Genomic DNA, 25,963 nt, shown 5'->3' with positions numbered 1-25,963 from the left:
TGTGCCCATGTGAGGCATAGCTTAGTGTCTGACCCCTGGGTTCAAAATTCAAAGAAAAACAACACCTTGAGTGTAAAGCAAACCGAAGGCATAAAAGACCCTTGTCTTCCAGCACACCTGAAGCCATCCTTCTGCTCTATGTGGAGTTTCCATTCTGAAGCAGCCAACCTTGTGTACAGTTAAAGGGTTTTAGCTATATCATTTTTTGCTGAAATGTAAATCACTGGCTAGCACTGAGAGAAATTTTTGATAATTTACACCTTCTCAGGTGCATTCTGCTTGGCATTTCATAGTACGTACTATACCTCCGCACACACACAGGCACACCTCGGAGATACTGCGGACTCAATAAAACGAGTATCACAATAAAGCCTGTCACATACATTGTTTGACTTCCCAGTGCATATAAAAGTATGTTTACACTCCACTGTAGTTTGTTAAGTGTGCAACAGAATTAGGTCTGAAAAAACAATACACAGACCATAATTTAAAAGAATTTTATTGCGAAAAAATGCTAACCATCATCTGAGCCTTCAGCAAGTCTAATTTTTTTGCTGAGGGAGGGTCTTGCCTCAGTGCTGGCAGCTGCCCACCGATCAGCGTGGCGGTTGCTGAAGTCTGGCTGACTGTGGGAATTTCTTAGACTGAAACAAGAATGAAGTCTGCTGCAAGGACGGACTCTTCCCTTCATGAATGATTTCTCTGTAGTCTGCAATACTGTTTGATAGCATTATACCCACAATAGAACTTCTTTCAAAATTAGAGTCAGTCCTCTCAAACCCTGCCGCTGCTTTATCAGCTAAGGTCATGCAGTCTTCTAATCCTTTGTGGTCATCTCGACAATCTTCACAGCATCTTCACCAGGAGCAGAGTCCATCTCAAAAAAACCCACTTTCTTTGCTCATCCATTAGAAGCAGCTCTTCACCCATCAGAGTTTTCTCATGAGATGCAGCAATCCAGTCACAGCCTCAGGCCCCACTTGTAAGTCCAGTTCTCTTCCTGTTTCTACCACCTCTGTAGTTCCTTCCTGCCCTGAAGTTTTCAGCCCCTCAAAGTCATCCATGATGGTTGGAATCAACGTCTTCCAAACCCTTGTGAATGTGGATATTTTGGCCTCTTCCCATTACTCATGAATGTTCCTAACAGCATCTAGAGTGAGGAGTCCTTCCCAGAAGGTTTTCAGTTTACTTTGCCCAGATCCACCAGAGGACTATGGCAGCTATAGCCTTACCAAATATATTCCTTAAATAATAAGATTTGAAAGTCTTCTCGACCTGTGGGCTGCAGAATGGATGTTGTGTCAGCAGGCATGACACTGACGTTCATCCCATTGGACATCTCCATCAGAGCTCTTGGATGACCAGGTTTATTGTCAATGGGCATTTATTATTTTATTTTATTTTGTTTTATTTTTTTGGTCACACCATGTGGCTTGTGGGATCTTAGTTCTCCGACCAGGGATTTAACCCAGGCCCACGACAGTGAAAGCACCGAGTCGTAACCACTGGATCACCAGGGATTTCCCAGCTGTGATATTTTGAAAGACTTTTTTTTTCCTGAGCAGTAGATCTCAACAGTGGGCTTAAAATATTCAATAAATAGATGTTCTGTCATCTAGGCTTTGCTGTTCCATTTACAGAGCACAGGCAGAGTAGATTTAGCATGATTCTTAAGGGCCCTGGGATTTCCAGAACATTGTCTTCAACTTCAAGTCACCAGAAGCATTAGCCCCTAAAAAGAGTCAGCCTGTCCTACAGCCTGTCCTATGAAGTTTTGAAGCCAGACATTGACTTCTCTCCAGCTGTGAAAGTCCTAGATGACATTTTCTTTCAATATAAGGCTGTTTCATCTACATTTAAGATCGGTTATTTCGTGTAGCCGCCATCAATAATGATTTTAGGAAGACCTTCTGGATAACTTCCTGCAGCTTCTCCATCAGCACCTGCTGCTTCACCTTGCACTTCTATGTTATGGAGGTGGCTTCTTTCCTTAAACCTCATGGACTACCCTCTGCTGGCTTCAAAATGTTCTTCTGCAGCTTCCTCACTTCTCTCAGCCTTCATGTAATTGAAGAGAGTCAGGGCCTTGCTCTGGGTTAGGCTTTGGTTTAAGGGAATGTTGTGGTTGGTTTGATCTTCCATCCAGACCACTCAGACTTTCTTCATATCAGCAAGGAGGCTGTTTTGCTTTCTTATCCTTCATGTATTCACTGGAGTAGCACTTTTAATTTCCTTCAAGAACTTTATTTTTTGCATTCACAACTTGGCTGCTTGGTGCTGAAGGCCTAGTTTTTGACCTGTCTTGGCCTTTTGACATGGCTTCCTCACTAAGCTTAATCCTTTCTAGCTTTTGATTTAAAGTGAGAGACATGCAACGCTTCCTTTCACTTCAACACTCCTAATTTTAATATCTCTGTCTCAGGCAATAGGGAGGCCGGAGGAGAGGGAGAGAGGTGGGGGAAGGCCAGTGAGTGGAGTCATCACATCACACATGACATTTCCTGACTAAGTTCACTGTCTCATGTGGGTGTGGTTTGTGGCATCCCAAAGCAATGGCAATAATAACCTCAAAGACCACTGATCACAGATCACCAAAACAAATATAATAATAATGAAAAAAAATTATCACAATAATAATGAAAAAGTTTGATATAATGTGAGAATTCCAAAATGTAACACAGAGACACACAGTGAGCAAATGCTGTTGGAAAAATGGAGCCTGGAGACTTGCTCAACGCAGGGTTGCCACGAACTTTCAGTTTGTAAATAACAGTATCCGTGAAGCTCAGTAAAGCAAAGGGCAGTAAAACAAGGTGTGCCTGTGTGCAAATATATTCCAATCTCTTGAACTACATTATGCAGATACGATGAAACATTTCCATGTGCATCACTGATCATTTCCTTGGTATATATTCCAAAAAGATAGCAGGGTCTAAACATATTTACGATGCTTCACAATTGCTGCTAGGAAAGAGAGGCATTTCACAGGGAAGGGTCAGCCAACGTGGGGATTCTGGGGTAGAAAACAGAACAAAACAAAACAGAAACCCCAGACACCTGCCCCTGAGAGGGAAGGCAAGCAGAGAAGGTGGATACTGAGGTTGTGCACAGAAGCTGTGTCCCCAGGTGGACACGCTCTCTAGGATGGAACCCCAGATACTTCCATACCCGTTTCTTAGCCACTTTTCATAGGTGAAGGCAGTCCCCATTCATCCTGCTGTTTCTCCATCTGCATAGTGTCACCCTCAACACCATCGCAGAATACCAAGCAGTGTGAAGGGTTAAAAGGGGAGGGGGACACCCTCCCCCTGACATTCCTGATGTCCCTTCTGCTCACAAGAAGAACCTGCGAGCAGTCACTTGGCCACTCCAGCTGTAAGGGAGCCTCAGAAATGTACTCGTAATTCCTGACAGCCACGTGTCAAGCTCAAAGTTCTATTACTGCGGAAGAAATGAAGACTAAATATTCGGGACACGAAAGGTCTATTACAGGAGCAGAGACAAAGCTGGTAACCAAACCAAGCCAAGCAAACGACGCCTTGTCATCGGTTTCTGGGTAGGAGGCCCTGTCATCTCACACTCAGTAATCTTACACCTATCAGCATATAAAGAGCGCAAGTGTATGAAGAATTCTCTCTTGTTGGATTAGGGAACAAAATGTCTTCAATATCTACAATGAGGAAGGAATTGCACTTTCTTGCAATGATGTTTAAAACAGCAACAACAACAAAGATGCCCTCCTCTTTGACCACAAACTCACACCTTGTCACTTCTTTAACCCCAAATCCCCTCTGGTAGAAGAACCGCCCTGGGGGAGCCCCTTCAGAAAAACCAACAGGCTCTGTGACAACAGCATAGGTTAGAAAATCACAGCAAGTTTATTCATTGGCAAGGGACAGAAAGAAAGCATTAAATGTTCATGTTTCTAGGCTGCCAGCATCAGCTTTTCAAAAGGTTTAAAGTCAATAAAACCAATAGCATAATTAGATATCACATCTTAAAGACTCTGAAAGCAATTTATAAGCTTTAAAAAATATTTTCAATGGAAATTACATATTTATATATGTACATATATTATGGATACATTATCTATAGTTCTTTTCAAAAATAATATGATATCATTGATATAAACTTGATTATAATTTGAGTCCATCTGATAAACCTAATAATGCCTTAATTCAATTATTTGGGGGAAATGTCTTCCTGAGATATTCTCCTAAAATAATTCACAGATTTGATCTATCTTAGGAAGAATTTTAAATAATCACCTATTTTAGCCAACTCCTTAAGACAAAGAACTGCAGTCACTTTTTAGATCAAGTTACACGATGTTAAATGACTCACCCCAGGTCACATAACTATTGTTTCCTCTTTTCTTGGCTATTTTTTTTTCCAGCCAAACAGACCTCAGTGCTGATTTTATGTGTAATAATAAGACATTCAAGTGCAAGATATTCACCGAGAAATGCCATGCCATGATCCACTATGCTTACCCAGTAAGATAAATTAAATCTGTCTGATGAAAATACACAAGCATTGCGCTCAGCTTCTTGGCTTCAACTCTGATTAGTAAAGCGCAGCCCCTACACTGAGGACAAACAAGAAGTAAACATCAGTATGAGTACATGGCTGGGTTGGCTACATTTAATGCATCTACTTGAGTGCAAAACACTCATTCTATCCAAACCTGAAAGAAGAGGAAAGTACATAAGCAGAATAGAATCCAAGGACTGTTGGTGTATTTGTATTCAGAGCATCTTGGGTTGGCCTCCTCTGTATGTGACTTTGAAGTGCTCACCAAAAGGACTATCTCAGGGGCCATAAACCTCAGACACAAGTCAGAAGCCTTGTTGGTCAGTGTCCTCTACACACAAGATGGGTCCGTGGGACGGTCTCCTGGCAGCCGGGACACACAGGCACATTCTTCAGGCGTACTTGGCTCTGGGATTCGGGACTGAGCTCACAAAGATGGAGTGTGACCAGACTGGGAGGAAGCTAACTCCGGGCACCACAGCATCTCACCCGTGAGCCGGTGCAGGTGTGGGAGAGGCTGGAGGAGCTTCCGTTGACCTGGAAGACCTTCTTGGTTGCTTCTGTCCACCTCGTGCTTTCTAGAGGAGATGAACCTTGGAGGGTTAGTCGTTAAAACTCTGTTCCAAGAAAACGTCTGTTATACTTGGCAGAAGGCAATTGCCATCTCTCCTTGGAATGTGCCCAGTCTCAGTCCCAATGGGTCCATTGGTCACAAGTGAGAACAATGGTTTAGGTAAAATCGAAAGGTCCAACATCCTGCCACACAACACGCTTATGCAACTGAAATCTGGGAAAACTCCATAACCAGTCATGGGCTTAGATGTATGAAACGACATCAGATCTAGTAAAACGTGTCGCCTGGCCCAGAGTAGCAACTGCAATTATTCTGGATTACGCGTAACACCATCTGGAGGACCTTTTCTCTGGAGGGGCTGGCATCAACCACGTGGCAGCCAGGGTTCTCCATCCGCTGGTAGGACACTTCTACCCTGAAGACAAGCAGAATGAAGAGAGACAGCCCATTTGTTAACCCAGCCCTCCGTGCAAATGTCATCTTCCTCCCTCATGCAGACAGCTCGAAGCCAGGGCCCCATCTGGTTTATCTCACTCCACTCCCACCTCAGGCAACTCGCTTTGCATACAGGACACATGTGATACATTTAGTTTAAGAAATGAGAAATTAGCAATAATGTTTAATAGCTCACATTTACTCAACATCTATTATCTGCCGGGCACTAGCATTCTACATATTCTTCTCATTTTCTGTTCAGAGTAACTTTAGGAGGAGAACCATGGTCTTCCACCCCCATTTGCAAAGAAAGGTGCAGAGGCTCAAAGAGATTAACTGCACTACCCAGCGGCAAAGTTCTCCAGCATCTGCACCTGAAGGGTTTCGCAGCAGCCAGAGGTCCTTGGCATACCCAGTTGTTTCATTTAGGAGTCTTCTACAATTTCCCCAGAATTCTACCTCTCCTTCCGGGGTTAGCTAGCCTTGATGTGTATGGAATAGCTGGGCTGATTGTATGACCGAAGCTCTAGAGTTTTGCGGTTAAAACAAGCACCCGGAATCAGCCATAAAAAAAGAATGAAATAGTGCCATTTGTAGCGACGTGAATGGACCTAGAGGTCATCTCAGAGAGTGAACTCAGTCTGACACAGAAAGACAAATATCGTATGATATCACTTACATGTGGAGTCTAAAACGGTACAAAGGAACCTCTTTACAAAACTGAAATAGACTCATGGACGTAGAAGACAAACTTATGGTCATCAAGGGGGAAGCAGAGGAGGGATAAATTGGGAGACTGGGATTGATACACACTACTCTATAGAAAACAGATAACTAATAAGGACCTACTGTACCGCACTGGAAACTCTCCTCAATACTTTGTAATGACCAATATAAGAAAAGAATCTAAAAAAGAATGGATATATGTATACGTAAAACTGATTCACTTTGCTGTATAGCAGAAACTAACACAACATTGTAAATCAACTATACTCCAATAAAAATTAATTTAAAAAAAAAGGTGCCCAGAGTAAATGATGAGAAATGGAATATTTCCCGCCACATCAGTAAACAAAGGATGTCACAGTCATCGGTGCTTGCAGGCCTCCAACGTGAGCTGCTGAGCCCTGAGGGAACTCAGGAAGGAAAAGAACACCTGCCATCTAGCAGCCATCAGACTGCAGCCAGTCCCCATGGTGAGCCCTGAGGACACTCAGGATGTGAAAACACAGGACACTGGCCCCAGGTAGCTGAGGTGCACATCAAAGGAATGATCTCAGCGAGGCCAGGCTCCTGCATCTTCCCATACATAGAAAAGCGCTAAATTCTGTAACTTGGGATATCTGGTTTTCTTTAATTAACAGTCATCTTTTGACTTTAAATTACCTGCCCTTTGTTGCAAAACTCCTACATATCCTAGCTCCCCCCTCGCCTCTTCAGGAGCAGTTCTCTCAGGGTTGCTTGAGAGGCTGCCCTCCTCTGGGCTTGAAGTCCTAAGAACTCCCACCGAATAAAACATAACTCTCAGCGTTTAGGCTGTGAATATTTTTTTTACTCGACAGTGGTCTGGGGCCACAACTCTGCCTCATCACCTATCAGCTAAGAGAACCGGCCACACTTCTTTCCTATCTGTGCCTCCGTCTCCTCATTTCTGAAGCGAGACGGAAACAACGCCTTCCTTGCAAGTTTGTCATGAAGTTTAACTGAATTCATACCAGTCAGCTCCTTGACATGGTTTCTCTGAACACAGCTGAGTGGTTAACTATTTATGTTATAATAGTATTAAGTTATGATAACAGTGCTGTCACTGCTTATTCATGTAAACAATTCTGTTTTGGCTTTTGAAACCAGTCCTACAAAACTGATTTTTATTCAGCCGTGAAGCAGAAAGATGGTCCAGACACTGGTGCCATTGTGTTCACAGCTTTCTAATGAAAACAAAAGCACTGCCTTAAAATCAGAAAGATCTTGAGTTTGATCCCAGTTCTACGACTCGGTAGCTACGCAAACGCAGACAAATCACTTAATCCTTTGAGCCTCAGTGTTGTAATCTGTAAAGTAAGGCTAATATTGTCCTTGCAAGGGTTGCAGAACATCAGAAGTAAAACGCCTGACACACAGTGAGCCCCTACAAGTCACCATGAGGCGATCAGACAGTGCTTGTGACCGTCCTGCTACGATGACCCAGAAAGGTGTGTTGTCTCACTCAGGTCCATGCTGCAGCCACAGAGCTGGGACTAGAAAGACTAGAAAGGAGACCTGATCCCCCGTCGGATACCCGAGGCTATAAAAAAATCACGCAGTGGCCCACGGAACAGCACCATTGGAAGGAGTGAATCCAACCTGGAGGACATTGCCTCTCGGGTTTGGAAAGTGAGAACTGTGTCATTTCCTCCACTTTCCCAGAGTTAGTGCTGTTTCTGGACCCCCGCCCCTCACACTGCATGGGGACACCTACTTCTGACGAAATATGCTGTTGGTCTCCAGTTCAGCCTCCTCTCTGGTCCTCTCCAAGCCCCGGCCCTCGAGCCTCTGCATCCTCTCCTCGGGACTCACGGTGAGCAGCAGGACCAGGTCAGGTTTGAGCAGGTCCCTGGGCCACTGGTATATAGGGTGGTGGGCAGGCGGCAGGTGCTGGAGGCCCCCAGTCACCTCGGTGGCTATGGCGTATGTGGCTGTGCTGTGCCAATACCTGAGAAGGAAAGGGGAAGTGAGTTCCTGGTCCACAGAGGAAGTCAAGGGAGCACCTGAAAATCAGCTGCTGAGGATGTCAAAACCAGGGATGGCTCTGCTGAACTTGCCCTAGTACTGTACACATTAAAGAGATAAAATCTTATTTTTAAAGTATTTATAAAATGTAAAAATAAGTTAAAATCGAACAACCACCATAAGAATCCAGCGCACACCTCCCAGAGCTCCATTTTCTCAGCTGGAACTGCATGTATCATGAGTCTACTCTGTTGCCCTGGCCTTGCAGGGCACTTTCTTTTATGACGGCAGGATGGCAGGAGATGTAGATTTGTTCGGGAGTCCATTGGTATCTAATATTGTGTTTTGGCCAGATAAAACTCTGCAGGCCCATTCAGTTCCTGCAACATTTAAAAACTGAACTTGCTGCCAAGACATGGAAGCAACCTAAGCGTCCGTCGACAGAGGAATGGATAAAGAAGATGCGGTACATATCTACAATGGAATATTACTCAGCCATAAAAGAGAATGAAATCATGCCATTTGCAGCAACATGGACGCAACTAGAGATTATCATACTAAGTGAAGTAAGTCACACAGAGAAAGACAAGTACCATATGATATCATTTGTACATGGAATCTAAAATATGACCCAAATGAAACTATCTACAAAACAGAAACAGACTCACAGACATAGGAAACAGACTAGTGGTTGTCAAAGGGGCAGAGTAGGGGAGGGATGGAGTGGGAATTGGGGATTAGCAGGTGTACATTATTATATACAGGATAGATAAACAACAAGGTCCTACTTTATAGCACAGGGAAATATATTCAATGTCCTGTTGGTCTCCAGTTGGAAGACTGGAGAGAATGGAAAAGAATATAAACATAAAATGGAAAAGAATATAAAAAAGAATGTGTGTGTATATATATGTATGTATATGTATAACTGCATCACTTTGTTGTACAGCAGAAATTAACAAAACATAAATCAACTATACTTCAATTTTTTAAATCAATCAATCAATAAATAAAAAATTGGCCTTGCTAATGAAATCCACATTCTGGGAATCCTGGCTGGGAGGCCTTTGTGCTTCCCAGCTCTCCAGTCATCTACCTGCATCTGTAACGATCAGGAAGAGAAATAAACCCAGATAAACTCTCTGAAACTCTGTGACTGTCCTCCCTGAGTGAAGGCGGTCACTCTTGACAGGCTGTTCTTTAAAAAATGCTTTAAGTATGGAAGGGGGCGGGGGGTGAAGGGGAAACTGAGACGAAGCGAGAGAGTAGCACAGACATATATATACTACCAACTGTAGAATAGTCAGTGGGAAGTTATTGTATAGCAAAGGGAGTCCAACTCGAGGATGGAAGATGCCTTAGAGGACTGGGGCGGGGAGGGTGGGGGGGACTCGAGGTGGGGGAGTCAAGGAAGGGAGGGAATACGGGGATATGTGTATAAAAACAGATGATTGAACCTGGTGTACCCCCAAAAAAAAAAAATGCTTTAAGGAGAGAAACAGAAAATCACCACCATCAAAGAGAATCAAATCAGCCCACTCTTTCAAAACGCCCGGTGGCTTTCTACCACCTGCTGGGAAACATTCAGCCTCCGTCTAAGACACTGAGCATCTTCCCAGTATGGACCCAGGCACGTTCCTCCACAGGGGTCTGTCTTCACACTTTTCCTCCAGCTGGAGTGAGGGTCTCAGGCAGCCACCTCTTCCTTCCTCTTCCTTCCTTGACCCACACAGAGGAAGCCCCCAAGCAGAATTCACTGTTTCCTCCTCTGGGCTCTCAACACCCTTCACACTCAGCTCTAATCAAAGACATTGTCAGTTACAGTTAGTTGTGCACAAGCTTCTCTCTTTCGTCTCCTCCATCAGACAATCCATTCCTCAGTCATCTCTGAGTTCCAAAACCTGCAGCCAGCAACTGGCACCCAATAGGCGTGCAGTCAACAACGTTTTTTTAGCTGTATGAATGAATGAATGAAAATTACTTTAGTGATTGGCATAGTGTATTGTAGTCTTGCCCTGTTTGTGTCATATTCCAATTTGAAGTGAAGAAATGCAAAACTCCAAATCCAGTATCACCTACAAAAATATTTATGAAACAATTATAAATATCCCAATGTAGAGAGGCAACGCACCCCTGGCCCCATCCTTGTCTGTTTTCAATTTACTGCCTGCAAGGTTTTAAACGCCTAGATTCTTAATCACTTTAGATTTGAACTGCTTTTCACAGTGAAAAGGACATACGGCTCCTTCATCCACAAAATAAATCCACAGTGTCATCCAAGCTGTGTATTGGTTTACTCTCTGCCGCCTACTTGCTTTGTACACGTAGGTAAGTCTCAAATTCCTCATCTGGAAAATGAAAATCATGAAAGCTTTATTTCCCTGCCATAGTTTTTACAAAAATAGCCAAGTGCTTTTAAAACATGTATCACGTCGCCAGTACGAAACAATATTTCATTCTTATTGGACACTGCTTATAGATTAAGCTGCATCATTTCAAATTATAATACAATACGGAGAGTACGGAAAAGAAGAAATGTGAAACATTTATTTGGGGGTTGATCAATTCTAATATCATTCATCCTTCAAAGCCCTTTTCTACCTCCAAAGTACCTGCTAGCTCCTTGAATTCTGCCTGGGGCCATTCCAACGCATCACTTACCAGACTTTAAGCACTTACAAACTGTACTTTCACCTTCTCTACCAGATACATCTTGTCTCCCAAGCTGAATAAATCCAGGCAGGCCCCAGTTTTCTTCTTCTTGGCAACAAAACCACAATTTGCACTGCACTCTGCACAGGCTCTGTGTTCACTGAATTAAAAACTCAGCTATGAATACAGAGGCTGATATCATCTACATGTAAAAAGCCTTCTTTATTGTAGAAAAACCATCTGCAAGAATAGATTTTTTAAAGGTAATGAGGGTGATTAAGTTGCCAACCTTAACCACCGTCACCATCAAAAATTATTCCGTCTCCCTTATTTTTTCAGCTCGACGGTGGTGTTGTCTAAAATGGATTTTGTGAAAATCTTTAAACATGAACAAAACCCACCCAGACAACAAATAACTGCTCTTTTCTTCTCATCTGACAAGGTGATCTAGTATTATCTCTTTTTAAAGAAACAAAATTGCAGACAATTCACAGACACAAAGAAGAAAAATCAGGGAAGAATAGGGGCCCTGTTTTGCAAAGCCAGAGATCTCTCACTGACGACATCGCGGCTCATTTTAAATAATCACACCTTCTGGCCATCAATTGCAGGCTCTGTTTTATTTAGCAGTCTCCACTCCTGCCATCAGGGAACCCACATTAGTTCAAATCAAATGCAATTTGCTGACACATTATACATCACTTATATAATAATGCTTTACATTTTTACAGCAACTTGCTGTTTTCAACACTAGTCCACCTACATCAACTCACTGGATATTCATCACGAGCCTTTTTTAAAATTTTTATTTTATATTGCAGTATAGTTGATTAAGTGTTGTATTAGTTTCAGGCGTACAGCAAGGTGACTCAGTTATACATGTATCTATTCTTTTTCCAATTCTGGTCAGCAGGGAAAGGATAAGGAATACCCCCACTGCACGGATCGGGAAACGGGGTGCAGTGCTGCTCCAGGATGTGGGGACATCTTAGGAAATAATGTGCCTCATGAAGTCACACTTTATTAGGAAAAGCCTAGTCTTGCTCCTTGAAATAAAGGAGACTGTACCAAAAAAAAAGAGATTAATATGGTAAATCCGGGGACTTTAACAATAGGGTGAAAACATCTCACAGGTGAAGAAGCTCCACAAAGGAAAACAATATCTGACCCTTGTCTAGGATGCCTTGTAACGTGCCACCTTTGAAATAACCATCTTGCATCCCCAAAGTTAACAGCACCCACTGGCATTATAGCTTAGATGACAGCGCAGGCCTTCTATCTCATTTTTGCTGTGTGTATCTTCACCCACCACTCACCACCACACACTTTTTCTTAGTTCCAATCACCTTTCCCCAGGCTTGCCATGCCTCAGACCACCCTGGCTCTTTGTCCCATAAATGCCTGAGCCCCTCACTTTGGGCAAGGCAGATTTGAGATGTGTTCTGCCATCTCCTTTTTGGGAGGCCTGTGAATAAACACTTTCTTTCTCTGCTGCAAACAGTCTCCGTGTTTGGCGTGGGGAGTGTCTCGCAAACGAATCTGGTTTGGTAACACACGTGGGCACCCAAGTTGTATAAAAGAAAGTTCATGACAGCAGGAACGAATCTCATAGGCAGCATGAAGGAAGTCAGATCCAAACAGCGCTCAATGTTCATCTGCCTGTATAGACAGTTCAAGAACAAGCAGAGCTAATCTATGGTGATGGAATCAGGGCGGTTGTTCCCGCTGTGGGAAGGATGGGTCGTGACTTGGAGGGAAGGATTTACAAGGTGGAGTAAGGTTCTAAGTCACAATCTGGGTGCAGGTTGCACTTGAAAGTGTTCACTTTTTTAAATTCCTTGAGATTCCCATTTATAATTAGTGCTCTTCCCTGAACCCTTGTTCAGAATTCAACGCAACTGCTCATCTTTCCAAAAATAAGTAAAATCGCAGCAAGAACAATAAGATGTACATTGGAGCAATATTCGGGACGAATCCAGTTGAACTGAAGCTCGTCAGTACTCCCCTGTCAACTACATTTCTCTCTCCTTCCCAGGGGCCGGCATTCTCCTAAATCTGGTGTTCAATATCTTTCCATCCCTGCTTTCGTATTATTTTTTGTATTATTTTGCATGTATTCTACTGAACATCTTTCTGCAAGTTGATTTCTTTCACCTGAAACTGTGGTTTTGTAACTTAGGCACATTGATGCATCATACTCGTGTATATGGCTGGAAACATGCCAGTAATTCTTATAAATATGCCAGTATTTCTTGTAAATATGCCAGTATTTCTTTACCCGTTCTTCTGCCGATGCCTTTGGCCTTTCAAGTTTTTCAATATTATGAACAAGGCTGAAACAAACTCTGTGAGTATTTCTTCAGGAAGTGGAAGCAATCTTCTCAGATTGCTCCCCAAGTTCCCCGACAGGTACCCGCTACCCCCAGCATCACGTGAGTGTCTATAGATCCACATCCTCTCCACCTCTGGGCTTCCAGGCTCTTCCAGTTAGTTCCCACCAACCTGACGAGAGCACAATGGGATCTCATCATCGTCTGACTTTCCATTCCTCGTATGACTTGCTTGCTGTTCTCTCTGTCCATTTTTGTAGCATTTTTAAGCTATTTCTTACATATGAAATTTCAAAATACAACCCAGCTTATGTCACTCCATGATCTGAAACCTCCCACAGGCTCCCCACGGCACTCAGAATAAAAGCCACACTCTTGATCACAGCCACAGACCCTGCAGACCCGTCTGTGGCTTTTCGTCCATCCGGAAAGCAGCCGCTCGCCCACACGTTGTCCTCACGGCGGCCTGTTTCTGGCCCTGGGATGTGTTCTCTGCTTCCTGTTCCAATGCTTTGCTCCTGCTGACCCCCCTCCCACAAAGCTTTTACTCCAGATTGTCCGTGCGTGTCTCTCTTTGGTCATTCAGAGCTCAGACCAATGGTCCCTCCTCACGCAGGCCTTCCTAAACCACCTCTCGTGGGGCTTAGACGCCCTCCACCGCACGCCCTGACCTCTCCTCTTCACAGTATTTCTCATTCTCTGATATTATCTGGTGTATCTATGTGCTGGAGTATTACCTCCTCCTTCAACAGAATGTTTGTCCCATGAAAGCAGGGCGCTGTCTAGCTCATGTACCACTGAACTCCCTAAATTGAGAAGAGTCTTTGGCAAATGGTTGATGCCCAATTTATGTTTGTTGAATAAGCCAATAGACAAAGGAAGCACTGAAAGCCCCGTGTGCGAATCAAAGACTTTTGTTAATATCCCCCATGTACTATTTCTCGCTCTGCCACTTCAGCGCGTTAACTTTTCTAAGACCTTTGTTTCTCATCAGTAATATTAGTATCCACGTAGTAGTCATTCCAGATGTTCGTATACTATGTTCTTAGCAAAATGCCAGCCAGTGTAGGTGATTAATAAATCACAGAATCACAGACACTATTCCTAGTATTATCATAATATACTTTGTTTTAAACACAATTTTGTACTTGCATATATACACACACACACACACGTATACACACAGACACACTCACATCACTCATATGTTAGGAAGAAAATGTCAAATTCAACACATCTGGATACCCACCTGTCTACAATCACAGGGGATTTGGTAGATTCTTTGGCTATTTCAGAAGCCACGATATAATTGCCCAGAGAGTAGAAAGCTCTTCTAATGATCGTTGGTTCATCATCAAAGACTTTCCTCCACTGGCTGATGCAAGAGGGTGGTGACTTCAAGAGAACAGCCTTGAGTGAGTCTGAAACTGACTGGGTCACAGTGGTTTTACCTGCAGGTCACATACAAAATAGAGCACACCTTAACCACGGCCACCAGATCACTCCCACAGTTAATATTAACTCAGAGCAGTCACTCTTTCCACCTGTAAACAGAAAGAATTGACTACATAATATAATTCTTTATAAAAAGTTGCCAACCCTTAGGAATTTAAGATTCTTGTTTGGTGTTAGGATGCTTGGAAGAAAAAACCAAAATGGGCATCTCGTTCACAGACTAATGATAAACTCTGGTATCAGCTTCCAGGCCCTCATTCCTCGCATCACGCCTCAGCAGACACAGGGAGGAGACAGCCTCCCTGGGAACCACAGTGACCCTGTGGTTCTCCCAGACGCACCCTGTCCCTGGGTGTTCCCTGCGGCCGTTGGAGGCACCCTTTCCCTGCTGCTGTGTTTTAGACTAAGTGTGGGCACTTGCATTGCATTTTGAAGCCCACTTGGCAGCTCCAAAGGCTTCTGCTCTCTGCTCCCTAGTTCTTCTACACTTTGCTTCCACAGGGGCCTCTGAACTGCCTGCAGTTCCTGGCACACCAGGATAGTTCAAGTCTCCAATTTCACCCTCTGTTTCTTCTGTCTGGAAGGTCTCTCCTGCCTTCCTCACTGGACCAGCTCCTGTCCTACTGAAAGCCCAATCCAGGATCCAGCCTTCCAAGCTCTCCCGGACCATGACTCTGCCCCCTCATCTCCCACACTGAGGCTGCGTTCAGTGCCTTCCCGTGTTCACCAGGGCACCTGAGGCTCAGCTCCCCTTGCCTTACACAGAAGCTATCCATCTTGGTGTTCCAGGCCAGCCTTACTCATGCCTGACACATGACAGAGGCTCACAGAAGGCTTATGAATTGAACCCTGTATAATGTTTTGTGTGTCAAGATGTCTATTCCTGGGACTTCCCTGGTAATGCAGTGGTTGAGAATCTGCCTGCCAGTGCAGGGTACACAGGTTATAACCCTGGTCCAGGAAGATCCCACATGCCTCGGAGCAACTAATCCCCTGCGCCACAACTACTAAGGCTGCACTCTAGAGCCTGCGAGCCACAACTACTGAGCCCACGTGCCACAACTACTGAAGCCCACGCACCTAGAGCCCATGCTCTGCAACAAGGAAAGCCCACACACAGCAACAAAGAGTAGCCGCCACTCACCGCAACTAGAGAAAGCCCACATGCAGCAACAAAGACCCAACACAGCCAATAAATAAATAAATAAATTTAAAAGAAAAGAAAAAACTATTTCTGCAGCCGATCGGTTAATCTCAATGCCTGTAACTAGAAGGTAATGTTCTCTTACCTGTGGCATCCAGGCCTTCGATGACAATAACAGGGAATTTTCCCTTCCGGACCTGTCTCGGGTACTGGTCCACCAGGGCAAGCACATCTCGGGCTTCGGGAAGGAAGGATGCACACTGCAAAACAACGTCCTTGCATCAGCAGTGAAGCAACGGGGCCTCGGGAGAAGCTACAGCTAATTGCCAAGAAGATTGCACAAGGCTAATAAAACGTGTTATGTTTGGCACGATGCCAAAATGCAAAGTATTCTGAACCTGAGAAAGGGCTTTATTTTATACTGCAGAGCTGAGGCTCAAAAGGGCTGTAACTGTTGGGATCACTCAGCCTGCAGCTCCCACTGACCAGCTTCCCCCAGCGGAGGGAGGACAGGAAAGCTGCATAATTGCAGAGCAGTGCTAGGCAGCAACGGTGTAACCACGGGCCCCATGTGCCTCAAATGTGGGAAGTCAGCCACACCGGAGGCTCCAAAGAAAGCCATCAGCATCCTGTCCTTTCCTAGCCATTCAGACTCAGAAGAGTGCCCAGGGCTGCAATCACCAAGTGCTGCAATCGCCTAGTGCTGCAATCGCCTAGCGCTGCAATCACCAAGCGCTGCAATCACCGAGCGCTGCAATCACCGAGTGCTGCCATCACCGAGCGCTGCCATCACCGAGCGCTGCCATCACCGAGCACTGCCATCACCGAGCACTGCCATCACCGAGCACTGCAATCACCGAGCGCTGCAATCACCTAGCGCTGCAATCGCCAAGCGCTGCAATCACCGAGCGCTGCAATCACCAAGCAAGAGGAGCAGGGTCGCCGGGGGATTCCAGATTCTGAGCTGTGCATGACCTCATGTGTACTCACAGCACCTCTACAGACAGTACCTGACGTTGATTTCCCTACGTGCTTACTCTGAGCAAGGCAATGCGTCTTTGTGGTTTCAGAGTATTAACGTGGCCACCCTTCAAGATCACTCTGTGAGAGTGTTAGCTGTTATCAGTCATCTACAGACGAGGGAAACCGAGGCAAAGGATGTTTAAGAAACTTACTGCAAGTGACACAGGCAATAAATGCCAGGGTTTGGATTCAAACCCAGGTCCTGCGATCCTAACCACTGCGGGAAACTATTTCAGGGCTCAGACAATGTATCTAAGATCCACAGTCCAGTCTCAGGAGCTGCCTAGGCTGGGTCAGAATCAGCCATCCAGCACCAAGCCCTGCTATGTGTCAGATGTTTCCTTTTCCTAACACTGCCAGGCAGGTATTTTACAGATGAAAGCGAACAAAACAAACACGGAGTAGCTGAGTGTCTGGCTGGCAGCCAGGAAGTAGGCAGGCACTGCTTAATCTAAGTTTCTTAAACCTCCAAACTCATGCCCTTTTCTCTACACCCCGACCTCTCAGACCCGTGTAATTACTTCCAAGGTGGCATTGCTTTCCTCATACCCAGCGGCCCCTCCCCTCCTCGGGCACCCCCGGCGCAGGCGCAGCATCGCTCCTGCTGGGATGTCAGTTTTCCACAGGGGGTCGGGGGCTCCTGGCGGGCAAGAATCTGCAAAGAGCCACCATGTCTGCAGAGAGGCTGGCACCCCCGCCGCCTTCACTACCGATTTGAGAACGGGAGTAAAGCAACGACCCGGCAAGAGCGGTCTGGACAGGCCAGCCCCGCGGAGAGCGCGCTGTGTCCGCCTCTGGGGTCTTGGTGGGGGGAGGACCTCCCTGAGCGCTGGGAAGGGATACAACGCTTACCGCGTCCAAAACGGCGCGGGCGTCCTCCAGGTGGGGGAAAACCGCGGAGCTGGGCAAGTCGGGCACCACCGGGTGCAGCGCGGGCTCCGGCACGGCCACGACGCGCTCGCGGTCCAGCCGCCGCCACCCCTGGCCGTCCCGCAGCTCCCACGGGCGCTGCCACAGCTGGTGGAGCGGGTCGCCGGAGAACTCGGCCAGGCGCGGGCGCGGGGCCTCCGGGTAGGCGTCCAGCAGCGCCAGCAGCGCGCGCCGGGTGTCGGGGCTGTCGTGGGGGTCGTGGAGCAGGAAGCCGTGCTGCAGGCCCCCCGCCCCGCCGCCCGCGGGGTAGCACAGCAGCCGGTGCAGCTGGCACGGCTGGAAGGGGCCGCGCCGCAGCTGGTGCAGCAGGCGCTGGTGCAGCCGGGCCGCGCGCACCCGGGCCGCGCAGCCCGCGCCCCCGGCCACCGGCACGCTCAGCGAGTAGCTGCGGCCCGGGGCCCCCAGGAGGCCGGCCACGCGGGGGTCGGGCCGCGCGCCCGGGGCCTCGTCGCCGACGGCGAAGTGAGCCAGGGTGCAGCCCGGCAGCTCCAGCGCGAAGCAGCGCGGCGGCGCCATGGCCCGAGCGCAGGCCCCGCGCCGCAGCCCCGAGAGGCGCGCGAGCAGCAGTGGGGCGCGCGGGCGGTGGCCAAAGGCCATGGGCGCCTCCCGGTCCCGCCCCGCGCGCTCGGAAACGAAACCGGGGACGCGGCGGGCGGCGCCGCGGGGAAGCGAAAGCTAAGCGGCGGCGGCGGCGGGAAGCGGGCGGGGCCCTGGGTGGGGCGCCCTTCCGGACCTCGGCCTCCGCCTCCTCCTCCCCGCGCGGTCGCGCCGCAAGCCCGGAGGGGCCGGGCCGCGGGGATGCCTGCGATGGGGACCGGGCAGGTCGTCCCAGACCCCGTTTGAACAGTTCCTCCTGTGTTGCTGGTGCCCAGTTTACGGGTGTGTGTGCGCGCGCGCGTGTGTCGGTGCGCCTTTTAGATCGGGGTCTCTCAGGCGCCACCACGCTCGCCGGCTCCTCCTCACCCTCGGGCACCGCCGACGCCTCCCCTGGGCTCGCCTTGCGGGCCCCGCAGGCCCGGCGGCTGCTCGCGATCCCTGCGCTGCGCGCCGACCGACTGGCCTCCCCTCCCGCGCGCAGACTCCAGCTCTGGGAGAGGCTGGAGCGCTTTCACTCCGCTTTGCACAGGCTTTCCCCTCTTTTGGAATTAAACTCTCCTTTTGCTGACTCTCAAACTGAAAAGTATCCTCAGACTGGCACCTCTAAATTGCCTTACAAATGCCAAATTCAAGTCGTGCCTGCAGGCACAGTGAGACAGCAGTGTGATGGCCTGAAAGCGCCTTTGTCAGCCAGAAGCCCGCATCAGGCATATTGCTGCTGCCTTTGTATAGTAAAGTAGCATTTACAAGATTATTTGGATATTTGATTTTGCTTTTACTCATTAACTGGTATCTTTGAAAATGATTGTCCAGCAGACCCAAAAACTAGAATTGAAACAAAGATGAAAAACATGAGATGAACTGAAACATATAATTATGATTTAATCAATGTGCATTTAGGGTGGGATTAAGTTTAATTCTGAAAGAAAAACCCTTTTTGATAGACATGAACTATTACAGACCTTGAAATATGGGTTAATAGACAAGGAATAACTCTGAGATGTGTTTAGCTCTTTGAGAACAGGATCATTTTTATAATCTATGAGCAAGTTGACTTTGAGACATTTAGGAAGCAGAGATGTTGTCACCTGTGTGGCACATAAGGAAATAGGACAAGAACAAAGTCCTTTTTGTTCTTTAGGACAGGATTGCATCCTCCTAGGAGCCTTTCTTGACCTTTTTCCCATGATCCTCTCCATCATATCTGCTCTTAATTTGTTTTCCTCTACATTTTTAGCCCCCTCCTCCCTACCAGGAGACTGTGAAATTAATGACACTGCAGGATCTGGGCTCATTAATTGTTAACTATGTGTTGAAGATTGAAAATACAGTGTCTTCATTCATACAGGGGAAAAAAATCTGTTATATTTTTGAGGTCCAATTTCAAATTCCTAGGACAGGGAACCTGATGGACCCAGCTTGGGTGGATGTTTACATTGAACACACTTGCCTGTAGTAACCTATCCAGTGGGTGTGGAGGAGAGCAGCTGGGGTGGGAAAGACACTTCAGAGGGGTCCTTGAATGAATGAATGAATCAATGAATGAATCAATGAATGAATCAATGAATCAATGAATGAATAGCAGGGCTTTCTTCATTTAAAAAGCCAGAGTCTTCAACACTTACAGCATCAACCAGGAAAACATGAAATACTCTAGTCATTCTGCTCACAGAGGAAAAAAAAAAAAAGCAGAAAGGGAGAATTATATCAGTGTTGTAATTAATAAGTAAAAAAATCAAAACAATAATATTTTGGTTCTGTGTTTGCATCTGGAGTGACGGACACGCTGCACCAGCTCGTCAGGGTGGCTTCGCACAAACATCACCATTGGCGATGGGCACCTCATTCACAGATGGGGTCCTGAGATTAGGTGACCAGGCTGGTGACAGAAGGATGTGCCTACGTGTCCAGCGCACCATGCAATGGCAGACCTGAGACTCAAACGGGCTTCCCTGAGCAGCTATCTCACTCACGTCCTGGGGATGGGGACACTGCTAGAGAGAAACCACATCTATCTATGCAACCCAGATGGCGAAGGACCCAGGAGCTGTGCACACCTCTCCAGACGCCTCTGATGTTCACCTTTTCCTTGTTGTCCTTGCTCTGCATCTCTTCCCTGGAACAGTCCCCACCTGTGAGTGTGACCTGTTCCTGTCCTAGAGTCCTGTAGCCAATTAGCAAACATGTGGGTGGTCTTAAGACTCCTAAAACACAACCCAGTACACACACACACATACACACACTGAAATTAAATGAAAAGTTCAAGGAGCTCTTATTTTGAAGTGCTTTAATATTCCATTTTATTTATTTAAATACACGCACACAATCACAACTCTGTAAATGAGTGACATGAAACTCATTGGATGAATTAAATTACAATCAATAAATGAATCAACATGAAAGACGAAGAGTTAAAGAAGACATTTGCAATACATATAACTAAGAAAGTACACGCTATACAATGAATTCTTACAAGTCAATCACAAAAATGCAGAAAAACCAACACAAAGAAGGGCAAGGGATTTGAATAGTCACTTCACAAAAGAGAATATCCAAATAGCTGATAAACATAAAAAAAGTGCTTATCATGATTTGTCATCAGGAAACTGGAAAGTAAAACCACAATGAGACACCACTCCACACCCACTGAAAGGGCTAAAATTAAACCAGAAAAAACAAACATCCTTCAGTGACAATACCAAGTGAGAAGAAAGATGTGGAGCAATTGGAACCCTTATAGTATTCTGGTCGAAGTGTAAATTGGACCAGCACTCTGGAAAACTCTATGGAGTATGTACCAAAGGGGGAAATATAGTATGAACCAGTGGTCCCACTCCTGGGTGTACACCCAACACAGATGCATACTTACTTCAACCAAAAGACATGTACAAGAAAATTCATAGCAGAAGAGCAGAATAGTGCAAATGCTTATCATAACTGAATGAGTAAATGGATGTGGTAGAGTCCCACAATGGGATCCTAGATGGCTATGGGAATGAACAAAGTACTGCCAGACACAACAAGATGGATAAATCTACAAACATAAGGTTGAGTGAAAGACACTATACAGAAAACAGTACATACAGCATGATTCCATCCATAGTAACTTCAGAAGCAGGCAAACCTTGAGGGTGGTTTTAGGAAACAGGACATAGTCACCTTTGGGGCTTAGGTAGGGTTTAGGGCCCCTGAGGAAGGTACGGGACATGTGACGTTCCGGGCAAAGTACTATTTCTTGATCAAGATGGTTGTTACACACATGTGTTCATTCAGTCCAAAATTTGTTCTGCTATACACGTATGAACTGTGCACTTTTCTTTACGCATAAGATGCTTCAGTAAAAGATTTACCAAAGAAATAATATGAAGATTGCAAATAACTGAACTGATTCAACAGTTTGCTAGCGTGTGGCAGCTGCTGTTTGACGTTACTGCAGGGATGGTCCACATTAGGGAGCGAGGAGCACCCTGGGGATGTACAAGTGTCTAAAGAAAAATGTCCCTGGCTAAAGGAAAATGGTGGTGACATTTGGCTGTTATCCAGGCATTTGGATGCCTTTAGAGATGGCCAACTCCCAAGGAGTGGAGAGCAAGGAGGGGCTGCCTTGACCTCCCTCCAGCCCACCCACCCTCATCTTGAGCAGTTGGAAGAAGAAATCCCTCCCTGGCCTTTGTCAGCCATGACTTTGAATAAGACAGTCTACCTCTCCTGAGCCCTACTCTTAGATGCATGGAGAAGGACAGGTTTTGAAGGAATAAGCATATATTCAAAGGATACCAAAGTGACGGCTGACTTTTGTGAGCTCTTTGCCAGAAGGGGCTTGGACTTACTTATTGTATTTATATTTTTTCATATTTGTTACTATTTTATCTGGTACATAGGAGCTTCTCAATAAACCCTTGTGAAGAAAAGAAGAAAGGAAGGAAAGACAGAATGCCTGAATGAATGAATGAGTAAATGAATGAATGAATAAAAGAGACTGGCCTGGATAGACTTCAGAAGTGATAATAAAATAATGTGGAGTAATTATCAATTATTGAGCAGCATTGCAAGCATTTAAGTTCTGGTTCAAACCCTCACTCTCTGTGTGGCATGTTTCCCCAACTGTAAAATAAGTTAGTGCCTGCAAAATTTAGCCCAGCGCCTGGTACACAATGTTATACACATGCTAGATATTTCTAACTAATTCTGTGGGCCTCTACTTTCAGTGCTTAATAAACATCATGTCATTTAATCCTTAAAATGCCCTGGGTGAGATAGACATTAATACCCATATTTGCACATGTGTTTACAAGATCTGACAGGAAAGAAAGTCTCCCCAGATTAAACAATATTGGCTGAACTAAGAGTCAAGCCTTAAAAATGTTTGGCTTCGAAAACCTGTGTCGTTTCCTTCTACACCATACTTGATATTTGATTTGAAATGGAAAATGACTTGGTTTTCGTTTCTTCATACACATGTGATCTAGCAAAAAAAAAAAAAAAGTATTTCTTAATTGAGCCAGGCCATGGTAAGGTTTTAAATACTTCTTGCTAAGATTGCAAGATCTTGGATCATACTTCTTGCTGCTGCCTTGGTAACCATTAAGCACATACTGGCTGTTGTGCTGAATTTGCTTTCAGTTTCCTTCTCTGTGAAATGAAAGTCATCTTTGTTTCTTTTCAAAATATAACAGGAGTAGAATAACAAAAGCTAACCCTAACTGAATGACTTTCCATGCACTGTTCTAAGTGATTCACATAAATTAGAATTTTCAGTGTTCACAAATAGCCCCTGAAATATCTGGTCTTACAGATGAGGAACTGAAGATCCAGAGAATTAAAGTGACTCAGTCACCCAGCTAGTAAGTGAGGAGCTAGGCTTGTGGTTTCATAAACTTAACCACTAGGACTATCCCAACTTCCTGCAAGTCTCATGAAAACGTGAGACCACACACTTAAGATCAAACCTGACTCCCAGTAAAGAGGGCTAAAGGAAAGAAAATTTCAGTACAAAGTTCAACAGCACTTTCTCGGAAGACTGTGAACATAAACAAATAAAAAGCCGCAGTAATTCTTGCCAACTAAGAAGCATCTTAGTTATTAGGGAAATGCAGATCAAAACTGCAGTGAGGTACCATCCCATACCAGTCAGAATGGCCATCATCAAAAAGTCTACAAATAGTAAATCCTGGAGAGGGTGTGGAAAAAGGGAACCCTCCTACGCTGTTGGGAATTTAAATTGGTACAGCCACTATGGAGAATAGTATGAAGGTTCCTGAAAAAAACTAGAGTATAGAACTTGTATATGATATACTGAATGTTGTGTAAACTTCATATATATTTGTACTTATTTGTATTTGCATAAAGAAACACTGGATGGCGCAGCCACTATGGAAAACAGTATGGAGGTTCCTCAAAAAACTGAAAATAGAGTTACTAGACGATCGAGCAATCCCACTCCTGGGCATACTTCTGGAGAAAACTCTTAATTCGAAAAGATGCATGCACCCCAATGTTCCTAGCAGCACTATTTACAATAGCCAAGACATGGAAGCAACCTAAATGTCCATGGACAGATGAATGGAGGGGGGTGGGGTGGGATGAATTGGGAGATGGGGACTGACATATATACACTACTGACACTATGTATAAAATAGATAACTAATGAGAACCTGCTGTATAGCACAGGAAACTCTAGTCAGTGCTCTGTGGTGACCTAAATGGGAAGGAAATTCAAAAATGAAGATATATATATATACGTATAGCTGATTTACTTTGCTGTACAGTAGAAACTAACACAACATTGTAAAGCAACTAAACTCCAATAATTTTTTTGAAAAATAAAATTAAAAAATAAAAATTAATAAATTTCTAAGACAAAAAAAAGATGTGGTATATACATACAATGGAATACTACTCAGCCATAAAAAAGAATGAAATAATGCCATTTGCAGCAACATGGATGGACCTACATATTATCATACTAAGTGAAATAAGTCTGACAGAGATAGACAAATGTCAAATATCACTTATATGTATAATCTAAAATATGATACAAATGAACGTATTTACAAAACAGAAATAGACGCACAGACATAGAAAAATCCTATGGTTACCAAAGAGGTAAAGGGGGCAGGGATAAGTTGGAATTTGGGATTAACAAATACGCACTACTATATATGAAATAGATAATCAACAAGGATCTACTGTATAGCACAGGGAACTATATACAATATCTTGTAATAAGCTATGATGGAAAAGAATCTGAAAAAGAATAGATAGCATAAGTGAATCACTTTGCTGTACACTTGAAACTAACACAAGATTGTAAATCAACTAGACTTCAGTTTTAAAAAAAGGAAGCATGCTAACGTTTCTTGTTCCCCTTATTTGCCTTATCTGCAGAATGAGGGCTGGGCCACAACTACCAGGGCTGTGTCCATTCCTCCTCTTGGCTTGTTTTGCTGCAAGTGTGGAAAACTGAGAAGACAAAATGGAGTGCGTATCAGGAACCAAAGAGAAAGGATTCCCCCTAAAAGATGGATTCAGATTTTTAAAAATCATATTAGAAAATGATAATATAAAGCCAAAGTCAAGAGAAGATAGGATTCATCCTACTGACTTTTTGTAGAGGTTACTTATACAGACTCAGAATATTTGAAATAGAAGAGAGCTAGTCCAGTTTGCTTAAATTTTCTGAGCCTTCGTAAAAATAATGACAATGTCTGGTTTGTGTACTATGAGGCTATATTGAAGTAACAGATATCAAAGAGCTTTGCAAATAGCAATGCATTGTATAATTTCAAGGAATTATTATCTGGCTCATTTCATAGATAAAGAAACTGAGGCCCAGGGAAGGGGCCGACCCAGGTTCACACAGCTCAGATTTCTTGACTAAGATTAGTGCTCTTTCTGCCACTCCGTAGTCCTGCTTGAAGTTCCACCACAGTGAGATCCTCCTATCAGTCATCACGTGGCTTAAAACATTGTTTTAAAAATAATGGCAGATAAAAAAAATAAACAAAATATAAAATAAGAAAAGGAAGCGTGTTAGAAAAGCATCTGATTTTCCTATTGCCTATTAAAAACGGTATAGAAATGCATAGACATGCAGGGAAATATACATGTCTAAATTTTAACACTTGAAACATTTTAACATGCGAAAATGCACACATTAAGATGAATAACTAAAGAAAGATTCAGGCATCAATGTCGTTCTGTGCCTTTGCATTTTGACTGTGACCCGAAAGGGGGTCCTGAGGCTCATGGCCTCTGCTCTCATCCTCCACTGGTCAGTCATTCGTTTCACTATTTGGCTTCCCTAACAAACTCCTCCTGAGTGCCCCCACGTAAAGGGTGCTGGGGTAGAAGCATCTGCATGTTATGTCACGCATGAGTAACACAGCAGCTACAGGGGTGGCTACAGGGTCTCTGTCTAGCTCTAACGCTATCTGCTAGATCGAGATAGAGATGAGACATCAACATCTTCTCCATCTGTATCCAGGTAGGAGGCTATTATTTATACCAGTAGAGAGAGGCGAGCAGTGGGGCAGAGAAAAGCAGATGTCCATCCTATGCCTGAGCCTTCCATCTTGGCCC

General features: G+C 44.9%; 1 protein-coding gene across 1 annotated transcript; it reads right to left on the bottom strand.

The window, feature by feature from the left end:
* Positions 1–3,865: 3,865 nt before the first annotated feature.
* On the bottom strand, positions 3,866–18,382 carry CMPK2 (cytidine/uridine monophosphate kinase 2). The gene is made up of 5 exons (XM_057742089.1): positions 17,708–18,382; positions 15,978–16,092; positions 14,483–14,684; positions 8,001–8,234; positions 3,866–5,522 (listed from the first exon to the last, which is right to left on the bottom strand). The coding sequence occupies exons 1-5, from the start codon at positions 18,380–18,382 to the stop codon at positions 5,375–5,377; spliced, it is 1,374 nt and encodes a 457-aa protein (XP_057598072.1). The 3' UTR covers positions 3,866–5,374.
* Positions 18,383–25,963: the final 7,581 nt, after the last annotated feature.

Source organism: Hippopotamus amphibius, chromosome 7 (genome assembly GCF_030028045.1).
Source record: "Hippopotamus amphibius kiboko isolate mHipAmp2 chromosome 7, mHipAmp2.hap2, whole genome shotgun sequence".
Lineage (NCBI taxonomy): Eukaryota > Metazoa > Chordata > Mammalia > Artiodactyla > Hippopotamidae > Hippopotamus > Hippopotamus amphibius.
This window is presented reverse-complemented; position numbering and strand designations above follow the sequence as displayed.

Excerpts from the sequence above, each read along its gene's own strand:
- CMPK2 (XM_057742089.1), bottom strand. The coding sequence starts at position 18,382 with ATGGCCTTTGGCCACCGCCCGCGCGCCCCACTGCTGCTCGCGCGCCTC. Across the intron at positions 14,685-15,977 it reads CGAAGGCCTGGATGCCACAG|GTAAAACCACTGTGACCCAG; the intron begins GTAAGAGAACAT and ends TGTGACCTGCAG. Across the intron at positions 8,235-14,482 it reads TCCCCTGTGATTGTAGACAG|GTATTGGCACAGCACAGCCA; the intron begins GTGGGTATCCAG and ends TTTCCTTCTCAG.